We start from the raw sequence: 12,845 nt of genomic DNA on the forward strand, positions 1-12,845 counted from the left end.
CAAACCCCGCTTACTACATAGCTCATTGCACTTGGTCTCATTCCGCAGACTTTTCCCTGGTCTCTTTCCCGTCGAGTCTAGTTTGCTGTAATTGCTTGGTTGCATTAGTGGGACAATCCTTTTAAGCCGTGTCTGTTAAGATTTAGGCCTTGAGTTGCAAGGTCCACATGGATTTTAGACTTCTTGAAGATGGGGTAGAAGGAGAGGAGTCCCGGGGGCTTCTGGCACATCACGGGGCTTAGGCATGCTAGAAGTCCTGTGAAGACTGATAGCATAGGCTGGAATCACAGATCTTAAAGCTGGAAGCAATGATGTCCAGCGCCTGCTGGACCCAGCAGGTAAGACATGAATAGAGCTCCATTTCAGAGATGACGTAGCTGAGGCTCGGGAGCTTCAATGAAATGCCCAGGGTCCTACGACTAGCATCAGAGCTTAGTTCTGCCACTCGGGGGAGGAGGAGGAACGGAGTGACTTCTTTCGTGGCGGAACAGGAATTTGTGCATCATTTGGACAGAATCTTACGTCTGTCTATCAAGGCTCTTTATTCTCAAAGAGAACGACGCAGTCTATTCTTGTAAAGGGCCAGTTGTCCAAATTAGTGGAGAAGCCATCACTTTGCTTACATCTGCCAGTGTAGTCAGGACAGGGATAGGTAAAATATCTGCCTATTCTAAATATGCATCGAGACGTGGAGTTGGTTCATAATTAACCCTCGTCTGTCTCAATGTCTGAAGACTCACTTGGAGCTCAGATCCCCAGGCTGTGTTCCAAGGATGCTGATTTCTTACAGTGTCTTCCTCTAGCAGACTGTGGGACAGCTTTTGATGATTTGCGCATCCACACCGCGGGGTCTGACTGTGCCATGCTCCTGCCCTCTTCCAACACAGTTCAGCTTCCAGCCCATCTGCTCCCGGCCGGTGATGTAAACGTACCAGCTGCTTCCCAAGAACCAGTCGGCATCCTGCAGGAGGGGCAGGTCCCTTTCCCGGGCATCAGCCTGCTTGCTCTCAGCCTGAGCCCTCTTGCCAACCATGGTGGGTCCCTCCAGTCTCCTATCTCCCCATCCGAGAAGCAGAGGGCACGATCCTCTTACGAGCCCATGATTTATCAGCGTGGCTCCATCTAAGGGCTCCAAATCAGGTGCCATTGTGGGGATATGGCAAGGTTTGTTTAAGGGAACTGAGCTGGGCTGGGCCCCTGCAGCGGACAGAGAGAAGGTGGCCAGGAAGAAAGCAGCACCCTGCTCGGAAAATGAAGGCGCTTCTGCTGCTGGTCCTGCCGTGGCTCAGCCCTGCCAACTACATTGATAATGTGGGCAATCTGCACTTCCTGTACTCAGAACTGTGAGTCCCTCTATAACGCTGCCTGCCTGTGTCTGTGTGTTGGGGCTGTTGGGGGTGGAACCGGAGTCAGTTCCCTGGCTGGGGTGTCTGCTTAGAGGAGTCAGCCCCACAGGAGCTAGATGCACTTGGACAAAGCACCCTGCCAGCAGTCTGAAGCTGCATGCTTAGGTCTGTGACTTAACAAAAAAACACCATCTTCCTGATGCAATGCTTTCCCAGCAAGGCATATTTTTTCCTGCTTCTATGCCAACCCTGCCCTTTTTTTTTTTTTTTTTTTTTTTTTGGTACTCTACTTTTTCTCGATAGATGTGTCTTCTCTTCCTTCCGTAAATAGAACCAAAGAGCAATTACGAACCGAGCTTGCGGGCACAAATCTGCAGCCTGTCAGGCATTTCTAATTGGGAGAAGACAACTCCCTCTATTCAGACCATCAGCCTTCATACCTGCAAACACAGATAGCATCAGTACAGCAGACAGATAACCCTAAATGGAAAAAATATGCATCCATCCTATTTTTGGTTTTGACCCTTTTCAAACGTATGGGCGAGCAGAAAGAACTGTGCAGCGAGCTCCCATAACTCCGTCACCTCGGTCTCGTGATTACTATTTTGCCACATTTGCTTCACTTCGTTTATTTTTGTTGTTATTGAAGTGGCCTGGAGTAGACTGCAGTCATGACATTTCGCCACCAAATACTTCACTGTGCATCTCTGAAAAATAGACGTTTTCCTATATGACCCATGTCCATTTTGTAAGAGGAAATCATTCATGCATCCAAACTCTCCAGTGACAATTTTCTGGCTCCTCTTGTTAGTAAGCTTTAAAAGAGTATTGCAGGTAGGGTGCCTGGGTGGCTCAGTTGGTTAAGCGTCCGACTTCGGCTCAGGTCATGATCTCACGGTTCGTGGGTTCAAGCCCCACGTCGGGCTCTGTGCTGACGGCTCGGAGCCCGGAGCCTGCTTCGGATTCTGTGTCTCCCTCTCTCTCTCTCTGACCCTCCCGTGCTCATGCTCTGTCTCTCTCTCTCTCTCTCCAAAATAAATAAACATCAAAAAAAATTTTAAAAAAAACCAAGAGTATTGCAGGTGAATGTGAACAGCCTCTAGCAAACATATAAAAAGTGCTGTGGTGTGTGCCTCAGTGTTTGGAGCATTTACAAAAATGTATTCTTCTGGGGGCACCTGGGTGGCTTAGTCGGTTGAGCGTCTGACTTGGGCTCAGGTCATGATCTTGCGGTTCGTGAGTTCAAGCCCCACGTTGGGCTCTCTGCTGTCAGTGCAGAGCCTGCTTTAAGTCCTTTGTCTCCCTCTCTCTCTGCCCCACCCCCTGCTTGCGCTCTCTCTCTCTCTCAAAAATAAATAAAACATTAAAAAAAAAAAAAAAGAGGGGCACCTGGGTGGATCAGTCAGTTAAACATCCGACTTCGGCTCAGGTCATGATCTCATGGTTCATGGGTTTGAGCCCAGCATCAGGCTCTGGGCTGACAGCTTGGAGCCTGGAGCCTGCTTCAGATTCTGTCTACCTCTCTCCCTTCTCTGCCCCAGCTTGCTTGTTCTCTCTCTCTCTCTCTCTTTCTGTCAAAAATAAATAAACATTAAAAAAAATTAAAACAAACCAAAAAAAGAATTCATAGAGCCCAGACTAGAAAGCTCAGCTAGTCATATTTAGGTAGAAGTAACCTTGCCCCCCAAATGTGTACGGTAATAATCAGGGTCTGTTTTATAATTAGCCAGACTAACCAATTTGTATAGCATAGCAGATACTCAACAAATTCTTAATAGAGGAGAGAACAAATGACCTAGGTCCGTGGAGGCAGATGATGCATCCTGAGGACCCTGCATTTCAGGGTTAGCTGGGCCCATCCTTTTGGAATGTAAGCCCTGTCCTCCTTAGATGCGAAGGTTCAGTGGGGAAATATCAGGCTTAAGCCTGCATGGTGAGCATCTCTGAGGTAATAATGGCATGTGGACGTTTTCTAGAAAAATATGCAACAGCGGGGCTACTTGGGATTGTGGCAAGTCTCCTCCCTGGATGGTGTCTCTGAAATCCAGTGCCTAAGCGCTCCTCCCCACCCTCGCCGCCCCCACCTGCTATCCTTGTTGGTTACTGTGTTCATTTCCTGGGGCTGTGGGGACAGTGACCGCAGATTTGTAAGTTAAGACAACAGAGGTCTATTCTCTCACAGTTCTGGGGGCCAGAGGCTTGAAATCAAGGTGTCGACAGGACCACACTCCCTATGAAGGCTGTAAGGGAGAATCCTCCTTTGCCCCTTCCGGGTCCTGGTGACCCCTTTCTTGGCTTGTGGCCTCGTAACTCCAATCTCTGCCTTTGTCTTCAAGTGACCTTCCATGTGTGTCCTTTCCAGTTCCCTTGTCTTTCCCTCCTCTTACAAGGATGCTTCTTATTGGGTTTAGGGCCCACCTGCATAATCCAGGATGATCTCATCTCGAGATCTTTAACTGATCTTTTTCTAAATAAGGTGAATGTTCACAGGTTCCAGGTGCACATCAGTGAGGGACCACCACTCAACCCCACTGCAGGTGCTCCTGAGGAGGCTTTCCACCAAGTTACTTTCAGTTTTGCAGCCTAATTAAAGGAAGGCTCTTCCTACTGGCTTATCAGTTTTCTTTCCTACAAGTACGTGCATCAAGGTAAATTTTCTGTTGAATAACTGGACACAAGTTCCACAACGTGAAGCAATTGAGGAAGCCTAATGCCAGGAAATTGCCAAGACGGTGTTCCCAGACTAATTTGCTGGAACTTTCTGGAAGTTTCCAGTCGCTGGGGATGATGATTTATGAGAGAATTCTATGTAGCTGTTAGCTGGCACTAGTGTGATAATGAACTAATCAGGAAATTAGTGACACATTTCAGGTGCTGTGGCAGTGCTTTGAGCAATACAGGTGGTAAGAAATGAGGCAGGGTACCCACCCTCAAGGAGCTGACAATTCAGTTGAGATGATGAAATTTATACACATAAGAAATATTAACAATGATTCAAGGCAACAGGGGCTATGTCATTAAAAAGTAAGGTAGGGAGTAAGTTGAGAGGAGGTGGAGGTCGCCCATTTCCGTGAAATTGGTCAGGGAATACAACTCGGGGAGTTGGGGGTTTGAGCTGGATTTTTGAAGTAGTTAGGGAAGGATTAAGCAGCAACGTGGATGGAAAGAGAAAGCATTTCAGGCAGAGTAAATGGCACTGCAGAAAGGTTGCAAGGTGGCTGTGGTTGTCACCAATAAATAGGACTCCTGGGCCCCTTCACTGTTCGTGGAAGGTGGGGGGCATGGGGTGGTGGCTGCATGTTCTTGAGGTGAAAAGACGCTTCTCTCACTACCACAGGCCGCTGGGATCTTGAAGGCAGGCCGTGCTGGGTGGATTCACTAGAAAGCACTGGGAAGCCAGGCTTCCTCCTGCTACCCTTGTCTGGGCTTTGGTGTCCTGGCCTTGGGTGAGCTTGACCTGTGTTCCCGCACTTCCAGCTGCAGAGGCCCTCCCGGATTGGCCAGGGCTCTCTCAGTCTGAGTCCTGCTCCCTCAGAACCCAGCTGGAAACTTGGATCTAATCCAGTAAACAGTGTCGATTACAGCATGTGGCCCTGAGGGTCGCAAACTCAAATGCCTACAGGAACCAGGCAGGAGTTATGTAAACATGTGACTCATTCATGTATAAGACAGAAGGAAGGGGTGAGACCTCTGATCAACTGCAGTGTGTGTGTGTGTGTGTGTGTGTATAATTTGAATGTTTTTAGACACTATAATAAAATATATATTATTATACATATGTATATAATATAGCATATATCATAGTATATGTTTTTACTATATTATATACAGTACATATTATATACGTAGAATGTCTACAAGTATTCTAATTCAATTTAAAACAAAATAAAACAAAAACACTTGGTCGAGCCCAGCAGGTCACTTCTGCCTGCCCAGTTTGGCCTTGAAGTCAACAGTTTATGACCCTGAGCAGCTCCATCTTTAAACATGTCCATGGTCACCTATTGCCTTGACCCAGAGGACAGTGAATTCCACAGAAGAAGCCCCAAACCAGGGCATGTGATGTGGAATCCCAGTCCACAGGTCAGGGGCAGGGCGTGTAGGACGGTTCTCAGGCCCTGCAGAGGGCACAGCATGACATTGAAGGGCATACACGGGCACTGCAAAACACACTCCTGACAAACTGCACCGCCTTCCTGCAGCAAAAACATCCACTTTGGGGCTTGCAGGCCAAAGAACATCTTAAATCCCTCCCAGCTGGGCATTCCGGGCGCTCAAGTGAAGATTGTCGCCCTTAGTCTTGGGCGGCACTCATTGCGCCCTTGGTTCAGCTCTTCGAGTTCCCCTTCCCCAAGAGCCCTCACCTTCACACTTCCGCCAACTCTCTGAATTGCCTAGACCCCGAAGTGAATGTAGGAAATAGACTCTAACCCTCAGGCATGAGCATCGATACGGCCTTCTCACCTTTCCGGGCCTAAGTGCAGCCCCACACGTGGGGAGACGTAGGTGAAGTCTTAAGAGCAGCGTCAGTTCTGAGCACCGCTCACGTGAGAGCCGAGGGCTGTTTTTTTTAAAATGCATGGGCTCTAAAACCTGCAAAAACAAAAACATTTGGCAGGGGGCATCTGTTTCCATTCTTACGCTCCACAGGTGACCCTCTTCATGCTGAACACGCTCCTCAGGTGATCCTTGTGGCCACTACAGTACACGCAAGCGCTCTTAGCTCCCCACCTTCCCCTGTGGAGAACCAGCCCTCCACTCTCCGGCTCTGCTCCCTATCTCCGGCAGCTTTCCTGTCTGTCTCCTCTACCTGGTGAGTCCTCAGAGGGAGAGCTTGAGAGGTGTTCATTTCTGCATGCTTCAGGCTTCCGTGAAGCTGAGTGACGTGAATTTGGTTCTTATCCTGGCCAATTCCTAAATACGGCAAGGCCTGACGAAGGATGACCCTGGTTTGGCTTCCGTGGAAGGGAGTATCAATGCAAGACAGCCTCACCCCAGGTGTTGCACAAAGCGGAGCCGTGCTGGCATAACAGAAATGGACACCGCTCTGGTCATTGGTCTCCCGTGGCTGCTGTAACATTTCTCTACATATTTCGTTTGGCAAGAATCCCAGGAAGAAACCTTAGGCTCCGGTGGGTGGTGAGATGTGGTTTATGATACATGCCCAACTCTCAAAAGCCGTTTACAGAAAACTGAAAAGCTGTGTTCATCTTCCCCCCCCCCCCCACCTTTACAACTTGTAGCTCCTGTCACCCTCAGAAATACTTCCTACTGGCACGTCCTGGGGGTGGCGGGTGTGGTGTTCGTGCCCTTGGTGTTAAGTCTGGGTGCGTCTTGAGTCCTACCTTTCAAAGCAGGAAACTGCCCTCTGTTTTAGGGATGCGGTTACCAGTAAGGCAGGTAGGCATGGTCACTGCAGGCTAGTGCTGCTGCCATAGCGGTGTGACTTCTCAGGAAGTCAGGAAATGTTGGCACTCTTTTTAGCGCATGTAAGAGGATTTGGGGTGTGTATGTGGCATATCTGTGAACGGTGTTTGTGCCAGCATCTGGAGGGTGAAACTCCACTCTGACCCATGATGGAGATAGCAGTTCTAAGCAGGAAAAGTTTATTCCCCCTGGGGTTCTGTGCTTGGGAAATTAAGGTGAGCGACTCTGATCCCATAACTTGAACCATGTAGGGCTATGGACAGATGAGGTCTCCTGGGGAAGCTGCCAGGAGCAGCAGGAGTTTTAAGGAGCCTTGTGTGCATCCTTCCTGGGCAGTGGGGTAGGGCCTGGCATTCAGAGATGGAGAACACCCACCAAATGTCTTAAGTCCAAGGACTCTAACCACCCACCACCTCCCTAGCAGAACTTTCTCAAGCCAACCTGTAAAACACACTCCTGACAAACTGTACCGCCTTCCTGCAGCAAAAACATCCACTTTGGGGCTTGCAGGCCAAAGAGCATCTTAAATCCCTCCCAGCTGGGCATTCTGGGCACTTAAGTGAAGACATTTCGCCTTAATCTTGGACGGCACTCATTTGGCCCTTGGTCCAGCTCCTCGAGTTCCCTTTCTCTAGGTCAAGGCTATGCAGAGGCCCTGGCCTTAGTAACTTCTCTTCTCCCTGCTGACTTCAGCTAGACATGGGCTGGGTATTGGGCCCTGAGCCGCAGAGCTGGGGAGAGCATCCTCTTCTAAAGCTGTGTACCACGTGGAGCTCTGCATGAGGTCCATCTATATGGTTGCAGTCAGAGTCTTTCTTGCAAGAGTGAGGAGGGAGGGGAGCATACGGGGATTACCTCAGCCCCCATTTCCTCTGCACTTAGCTGTGTTAACTACTCCCAACACTTTCCAAGTTTAAACCAACGGAGTGAGCTTTATGGATTTGCCAGTAAACACTTTCCAAGTTGAGTCTCCAAGTATTTGCTGGTTTTTCTTCAGAACGGAAAAGGAAAAAAAAAATATTGCTGATCTCTGGATTTTTCTTGTCCTATGTTTTGAGAATCTGAAGTCAAGTTTGGATTAGACCTGGAAGGAAGGAGGTGGGGTTTACAGAGGAAATGGAGTGAGATCGAGAAGTTCCTATTCCAAGGGAGAGGAACAACATCCAATGTGAGGGAGCAAAGCCAGGGCCCATTCGGGTTCAATGACTCTCCATGTCTTTTGAAGCATTACAGTTTAGCACATGTTTAATAGAACACTTTTCCTTAAATCTACAAGTGTGTGTATTTGGAAGGAAATTGAAGCTGCATGTTCCTGGTTCCTTTACACTTAACTCCTCAAAATGTTGCTTTGTAACTGTTCTTTGATGTCCAAATTTCACAGGGATCCTACCTAATGGTCTTATTTTGTTCTCATTGAGAATCAGCAAATTCTCTTTTGCCAGCAGTAAAGCAACTCCAGTCCCAAACCATGCGCTCTCTGGTCTAAAATGCGAACCCTGGGAGTTTCAAGATCTCACTCTAATGCTTGGCAAATTGTGCTTGCCTTTCTTTGGGTCACATGTCAGGTCCATGACCAGCAAAGTGAGGGTTTCTTTCACCTCAGGACTCCTTGATTGCTTCATGCTTGGTTGATTTTTACTTTCTTCATTTTAACTTCCAATGAAAACCTCAAAGCAAACACAGAAAAGTATAATGAATCCCCATGTACCCTATTCCCCATCTTAAATAATAAGTCAAGGGTATCTTGTTTCACCTGTATCCTTGAGTTGTTTTGAAGCAAATCACAAACACCATATTTGTAGACCTTTTAGTATTTCTCTCCAAAGGGTAAAGCTTCTTAACCGTAACACTAATATCACACGAGAAACCATCAGTTTGTTCATTAATATCAAATATCCAGGAAGCTCAAATTTCCCCCATTTGTCTGTCTTTTCGTCTTACAGGCTGTTTGAATCATGAGCTAAATAAGGTCTACACATTGCAATTGGTTGCCCTGTCTCTTAATCCCCCGCCCCTTCCACCTCCATCAACATAAAAAGGAGTTCTTGAAATAAAATTTGAAGAAGATAGCTTTGGCAAACTCCTAGTACTAGGTAGTAGCTGGAAAAAGAGAAAAGGTAATTAATTTACTATCAGGTTGAAAGGAAATGTAAAGGCAAGATCCGAGGCAATCTTTCACCGAAATGAGTGGTCTTTTGATAATCTTGTCACCCAGAGCTTTGAGGTGAATTTAAAGAGCATGGAGTATCTTCTCCCCAGGGTGACAATCTTACAACTTCTTGATCACAGACTTTTATCAATGAAGAAATGTGTCCATATGCCCATCTGATGTATAATTGTCTGCTTACCCCTGGATTACTGTATTCTACCCGTTAGAAACCCTAACACAAACACTGGTAAAGGATTTACTACATAAGAATTCTCTTAAATCCTCCCACATTCCTTATGGGTATCTGCACTCGGGAGACCACGGCAGAGTTACAGGCTCTCGGGCCTTGTTGGCATTAGAACACCACCCCTTCAAAGTAAACAGAGTAAATTGCCCACTGCCAGTCTGTGGGATTGGCCTTGGAAGGAATAGGGCAGGAAATGGCCCGTTCTTGCAGGCCAATGAAAACTTGTGGGCCAAAGAACCAGACCTCTTTTCTTCGTCATCTTTCCCGTTTTGGGGCCATCACTTCTTTGTGTGGCCCATGTGGACTCGACTCTCCCAGCTTCCTCCACTCTCAACCATACCTGCTTTCATAAACCTCAAGAGCAAGGCTTGGGGCTGGGGTGTGGGGGTGGCCAGGGTTGTGAAACCTGAAGGATTTAAGAGTTTGAGGAGTCTTCTTTTTAAGACACACGCATGAATTCATACTGGCTAGGTCTCCAGTCAAGTCCTGGGAAGGCTTCTGCATGCCTTGGGGTGTAATCATCAGTCTTACAGTAACCCCCCTCCCTGTATGAACAAAGACATCCAGTCTGTGTGCCCCCATTTCTCTGTTTCCATATAGAACCAACTCTGGGAATTCTGGTGCCCGCTTTTCTTGTGTCTAACTCTTCTGTGTCCAGAGTTAAGAGTTTTGCAAATGCTCCATGGGCCAAGGAGGTACCTGTGGCCACTTCTCCATCCTCTTCTTCATTAGCCTCTCTACCTAGAGTGAGAGAAGGAGAAGGTGGGGCCCCAAGACAATGACTGAGTCCCTTCATCTTCCTGAGAACCATAGCCAAACGGGCCACCACTGGAAGGTCGGAGGTGAGAGAACTTGGGGACTAAAGGCAAGTGCTTTGGAGTCAAGCTGACTCAGGTTCCTATTCCGTCTCTTCCAGCTGGGCAACCTCGCGGAATTACTTTAGCCTCTCTGAGCTTTCCTCATCTATAAATGGGGATAATAAACCCTACCTCACAGGTTGTAGTAACTATTGAATGAGATTGTATAAAGCATGTATGCAGTTCCTGGTACATGGCAAACCCTTAAATTATAGGTTTTATTAATAGTAGTCATAAGAGCATACTTTATCAATTCTAAAATAGTTAATATTCTGAGAGCAGGCTGCGTCTTCTCGATGGTGCCGTACAAAGATAACGGGCAGTGTTTTTCTTGGTAATCTGTCAAATAATGGTGCACCTACAGTAGAGATGGAGTCTTTGATTTAATGAAATTTGATAGTAAAACCCCATCTACAGTGAGCACAGATGGGCTGAAATCAAGAAAATGGAATTGCTAAAACCACGCAGTCCCTTTTCTCTTCTCTCCCTCACTGGAGAGGCTGGTGGGTGACTTGGCTGAGCTGAGAAAGCATGTCCGGTGTCTCAGGGTGAAGCTTGGGAGAGGACTGAGCCATTTGTTGGTGGATGAGAGCCACTCCTCCTTTGGGCGGGTCCTTTACCGCACCCCCTTCTCTCTACTGTCTCCCACTCTTCTTCCTGGTGTCTCCCTCAGCCACTTAGTGCCCTTGCTTGTTACCTTGACACCACAGCTCCTACTTCCTTCCCGTTTCCTGTCCATCTTCCCCCTTCCCCACTGTGAAGAGGAAGGCCTAATCCAGCATGTCACTCGGCTGGTAGAGTCTGTGGTCCAGAACCACCCTTTTTTCAGGGCCAAAGGAGGCAACAGAGATGGTCTGGCCCAATCTTCCCATTTTTATGGAAGAAACTGAGGCACAGTAATTTATCTGAATGCCTTGGCCCTGTCAGTAATAAACCATGTAGACCTTGAACATGTCATGACACTTTTGGGGGGAAAATGGTAACTCGCTTATTTTCATGTAGCCTCAGGAAACAATAAAGCTAGATCTAATTAACATTTTAAACTAACTGCTTTGGGCAAAGCAATGGCATTGATGTGCACCTGACCACACACATCGCCTATTAGGGATTGAGTGTCCTCTGAGGGGAGATGACCAGATGGGCATGCTCAGAACGCTCTCCTGGGACTTCCTTGACCAATTTTGTACAAATGCAAACTGGGGCCACTTGATAGCAATAAGGTTTTATATTTGAATAGGGCATTCCAAGGATTTCATTTACAGCGAATGGCAGCAGAGAGGCAGGGCTGAACCCAATCATGAACCAGTTACAAGCTTCAGCTTGCAGTAATTAAAAAGGTAACCTCTGAAGTCCCTTGGATCTGAGTTCAAATACTGCTGCCTCCCTTCCCAGCTATGTAACCTCGGAGGGGTGAATTAATTCCCCTCAGCTGGGCTGCAAGTTTCTCATCCTTAAATCTGAGCTTTTATTGATAGCACCTACCTGATGGGGTAAGAATGAAATCTACAGATGGAGCATTTATGGACCCCTGGAATATCGCCAAGTGCACTGTAAACACTAGGTGTGGTAATGGTAGGTAATGACCTAATGACCTCATTTGAACTTCACAGTAAATGCGGTAAATCCCCATCTTACTGATGAGAGAACTAAGATCCATTGAGGTTAGGATGTGCCCCTAGAGGATCCAGCCAGCCTGGGACACAGGCATCCTGATTCTAGGACCAGGGCTTTTTTTTTTCCCCTACCACATGTCCCTTTGTTGCTGTGACGATGGTGTTGCTGGGGGTGGGTGTTGAGTTGCTGTGGGTCCTTATGATTCACTAGGGCCAGGTTGGGGGACTGAAATGGATTCTGCACCAAAACAAGTAAGTTGCTGTATAGATGCAATTTTTCTGGGCAAAACATTCATGTAGTTTCTCTGGCTAGTTAAAATTATGCTGAAGATGGAGCTTTCTAGAATGTATGTATTTTTTTCCCACTGAAATAGAAGAGAGCTTAGCCAAAAAACATCGTTGGCCTCCTGAGCTAATCGATGAATGAAGGGGCTGTTGGAGGGATTCTGTGGCGAATGCATCTGTGATAACCCTTTCCTCCAAAATGCTGCAGTTTTTGTAGAAAAACATCTGGGCGACCATCAAAAGTAGAAGCCCCGGGGGTGCCTGGGTGGCTCAGTCGGTTGAGCATCTGGCTCTTGACTTCAGCTCAGGTCATGATCCCACGGTTTGTGGGTTGGGGCTCCGTGTCAGTTTCTGTACTGACAGGGTGGAGCCTGCTTGGGGTTCTCTCTCTCTGTCCCTCCCCCACTCACGTGCTCTGTCTCTCTATCAAATACACTTAAAAAAGTAGAAGTCCCTTCCCCCCCCCCCCCCCCCCCCATGACACAAACCCTGTGAGGATCTGAGGGGTATGCAGGTCATGTAGTGTTATGATCATGAACATGGGCTCCACAGCCAGCCAGCCGCTGGTTCGGTCACTTACTAGAGATGAATGTCCTCAGCTGCTGTAACCTCTCTGAGCTCAGCCTTGTGGTGTTAGTGAGGGCCACCCGAGCTCCTGCGTATGTAGTCTCCGTACTAAGCCTGGCACATGGGCATTGTTGACCGATGTTCGCTATTTTTGCTTCCTCCTTTGCGACTCTACAAGCCAACGTCCTCTTTAGAAAAGATACCCAAGTGGTATTAGGTGGCGGCGGAGCTAGAAGCTCTTTGCTGATTATCCCTCTTTTGGCCACCTCTGGCTCTATTCAAGAGGGCAGCCCAGCCCCATCAGAGAATTAGAATTCCTTTAACGTCGCAAAAGAACGATTAAACACTTGAGAT

At 47.6% G+C, this 12,845-nt stretch overlaps 1 protein-coding gene across 3 annotated transcripts in view; it reads left to right on the top strand.

The window, feature by feature from the left end:
• Positions 1 to 12,845, top strand: part of LNX1 (ligand of numb-protein X 1) — a 184,213-nt gene that overhangs the window by 87,230 nt on the left and 84,138 nt on the right. The window contains exon 1 of one of the 3 annotated variants that reach the window (XM_019469837.2): positions 740 to 1,343. The exons of the other annotated variants lie outside the window; for them this stretch is intronic. Within the exon in view, the coding sequence (XP_019325382.2) occupies positions 1,252 to 1,343 (92 nt within the window). The 5' untranslated portion in view covers positions 740 to 1,251. Of the gene's footprint in view, positions 1 to 739; positions 1,344 to 12,845 lie in introns of those variants that run through there. 3 annotated transcript variants of the gene reach the window in all.

Source organism: Panthera pardus, unplaced genomic scaffold, assembly GCF_024362965.1.
Source record: "Panthera pardus isolate Hobbes unplaced genomic scaffold, ASM2436296v1 HiC_scaffold_13, whole genome shotgun sequence".
Classification (NCBI taxonomy): domain Eukaryota; kingdom Metazoa; phylum Chordata; class Mammalia; order Carnivora; family Felidae; genus Panthera; species Panthera pardus.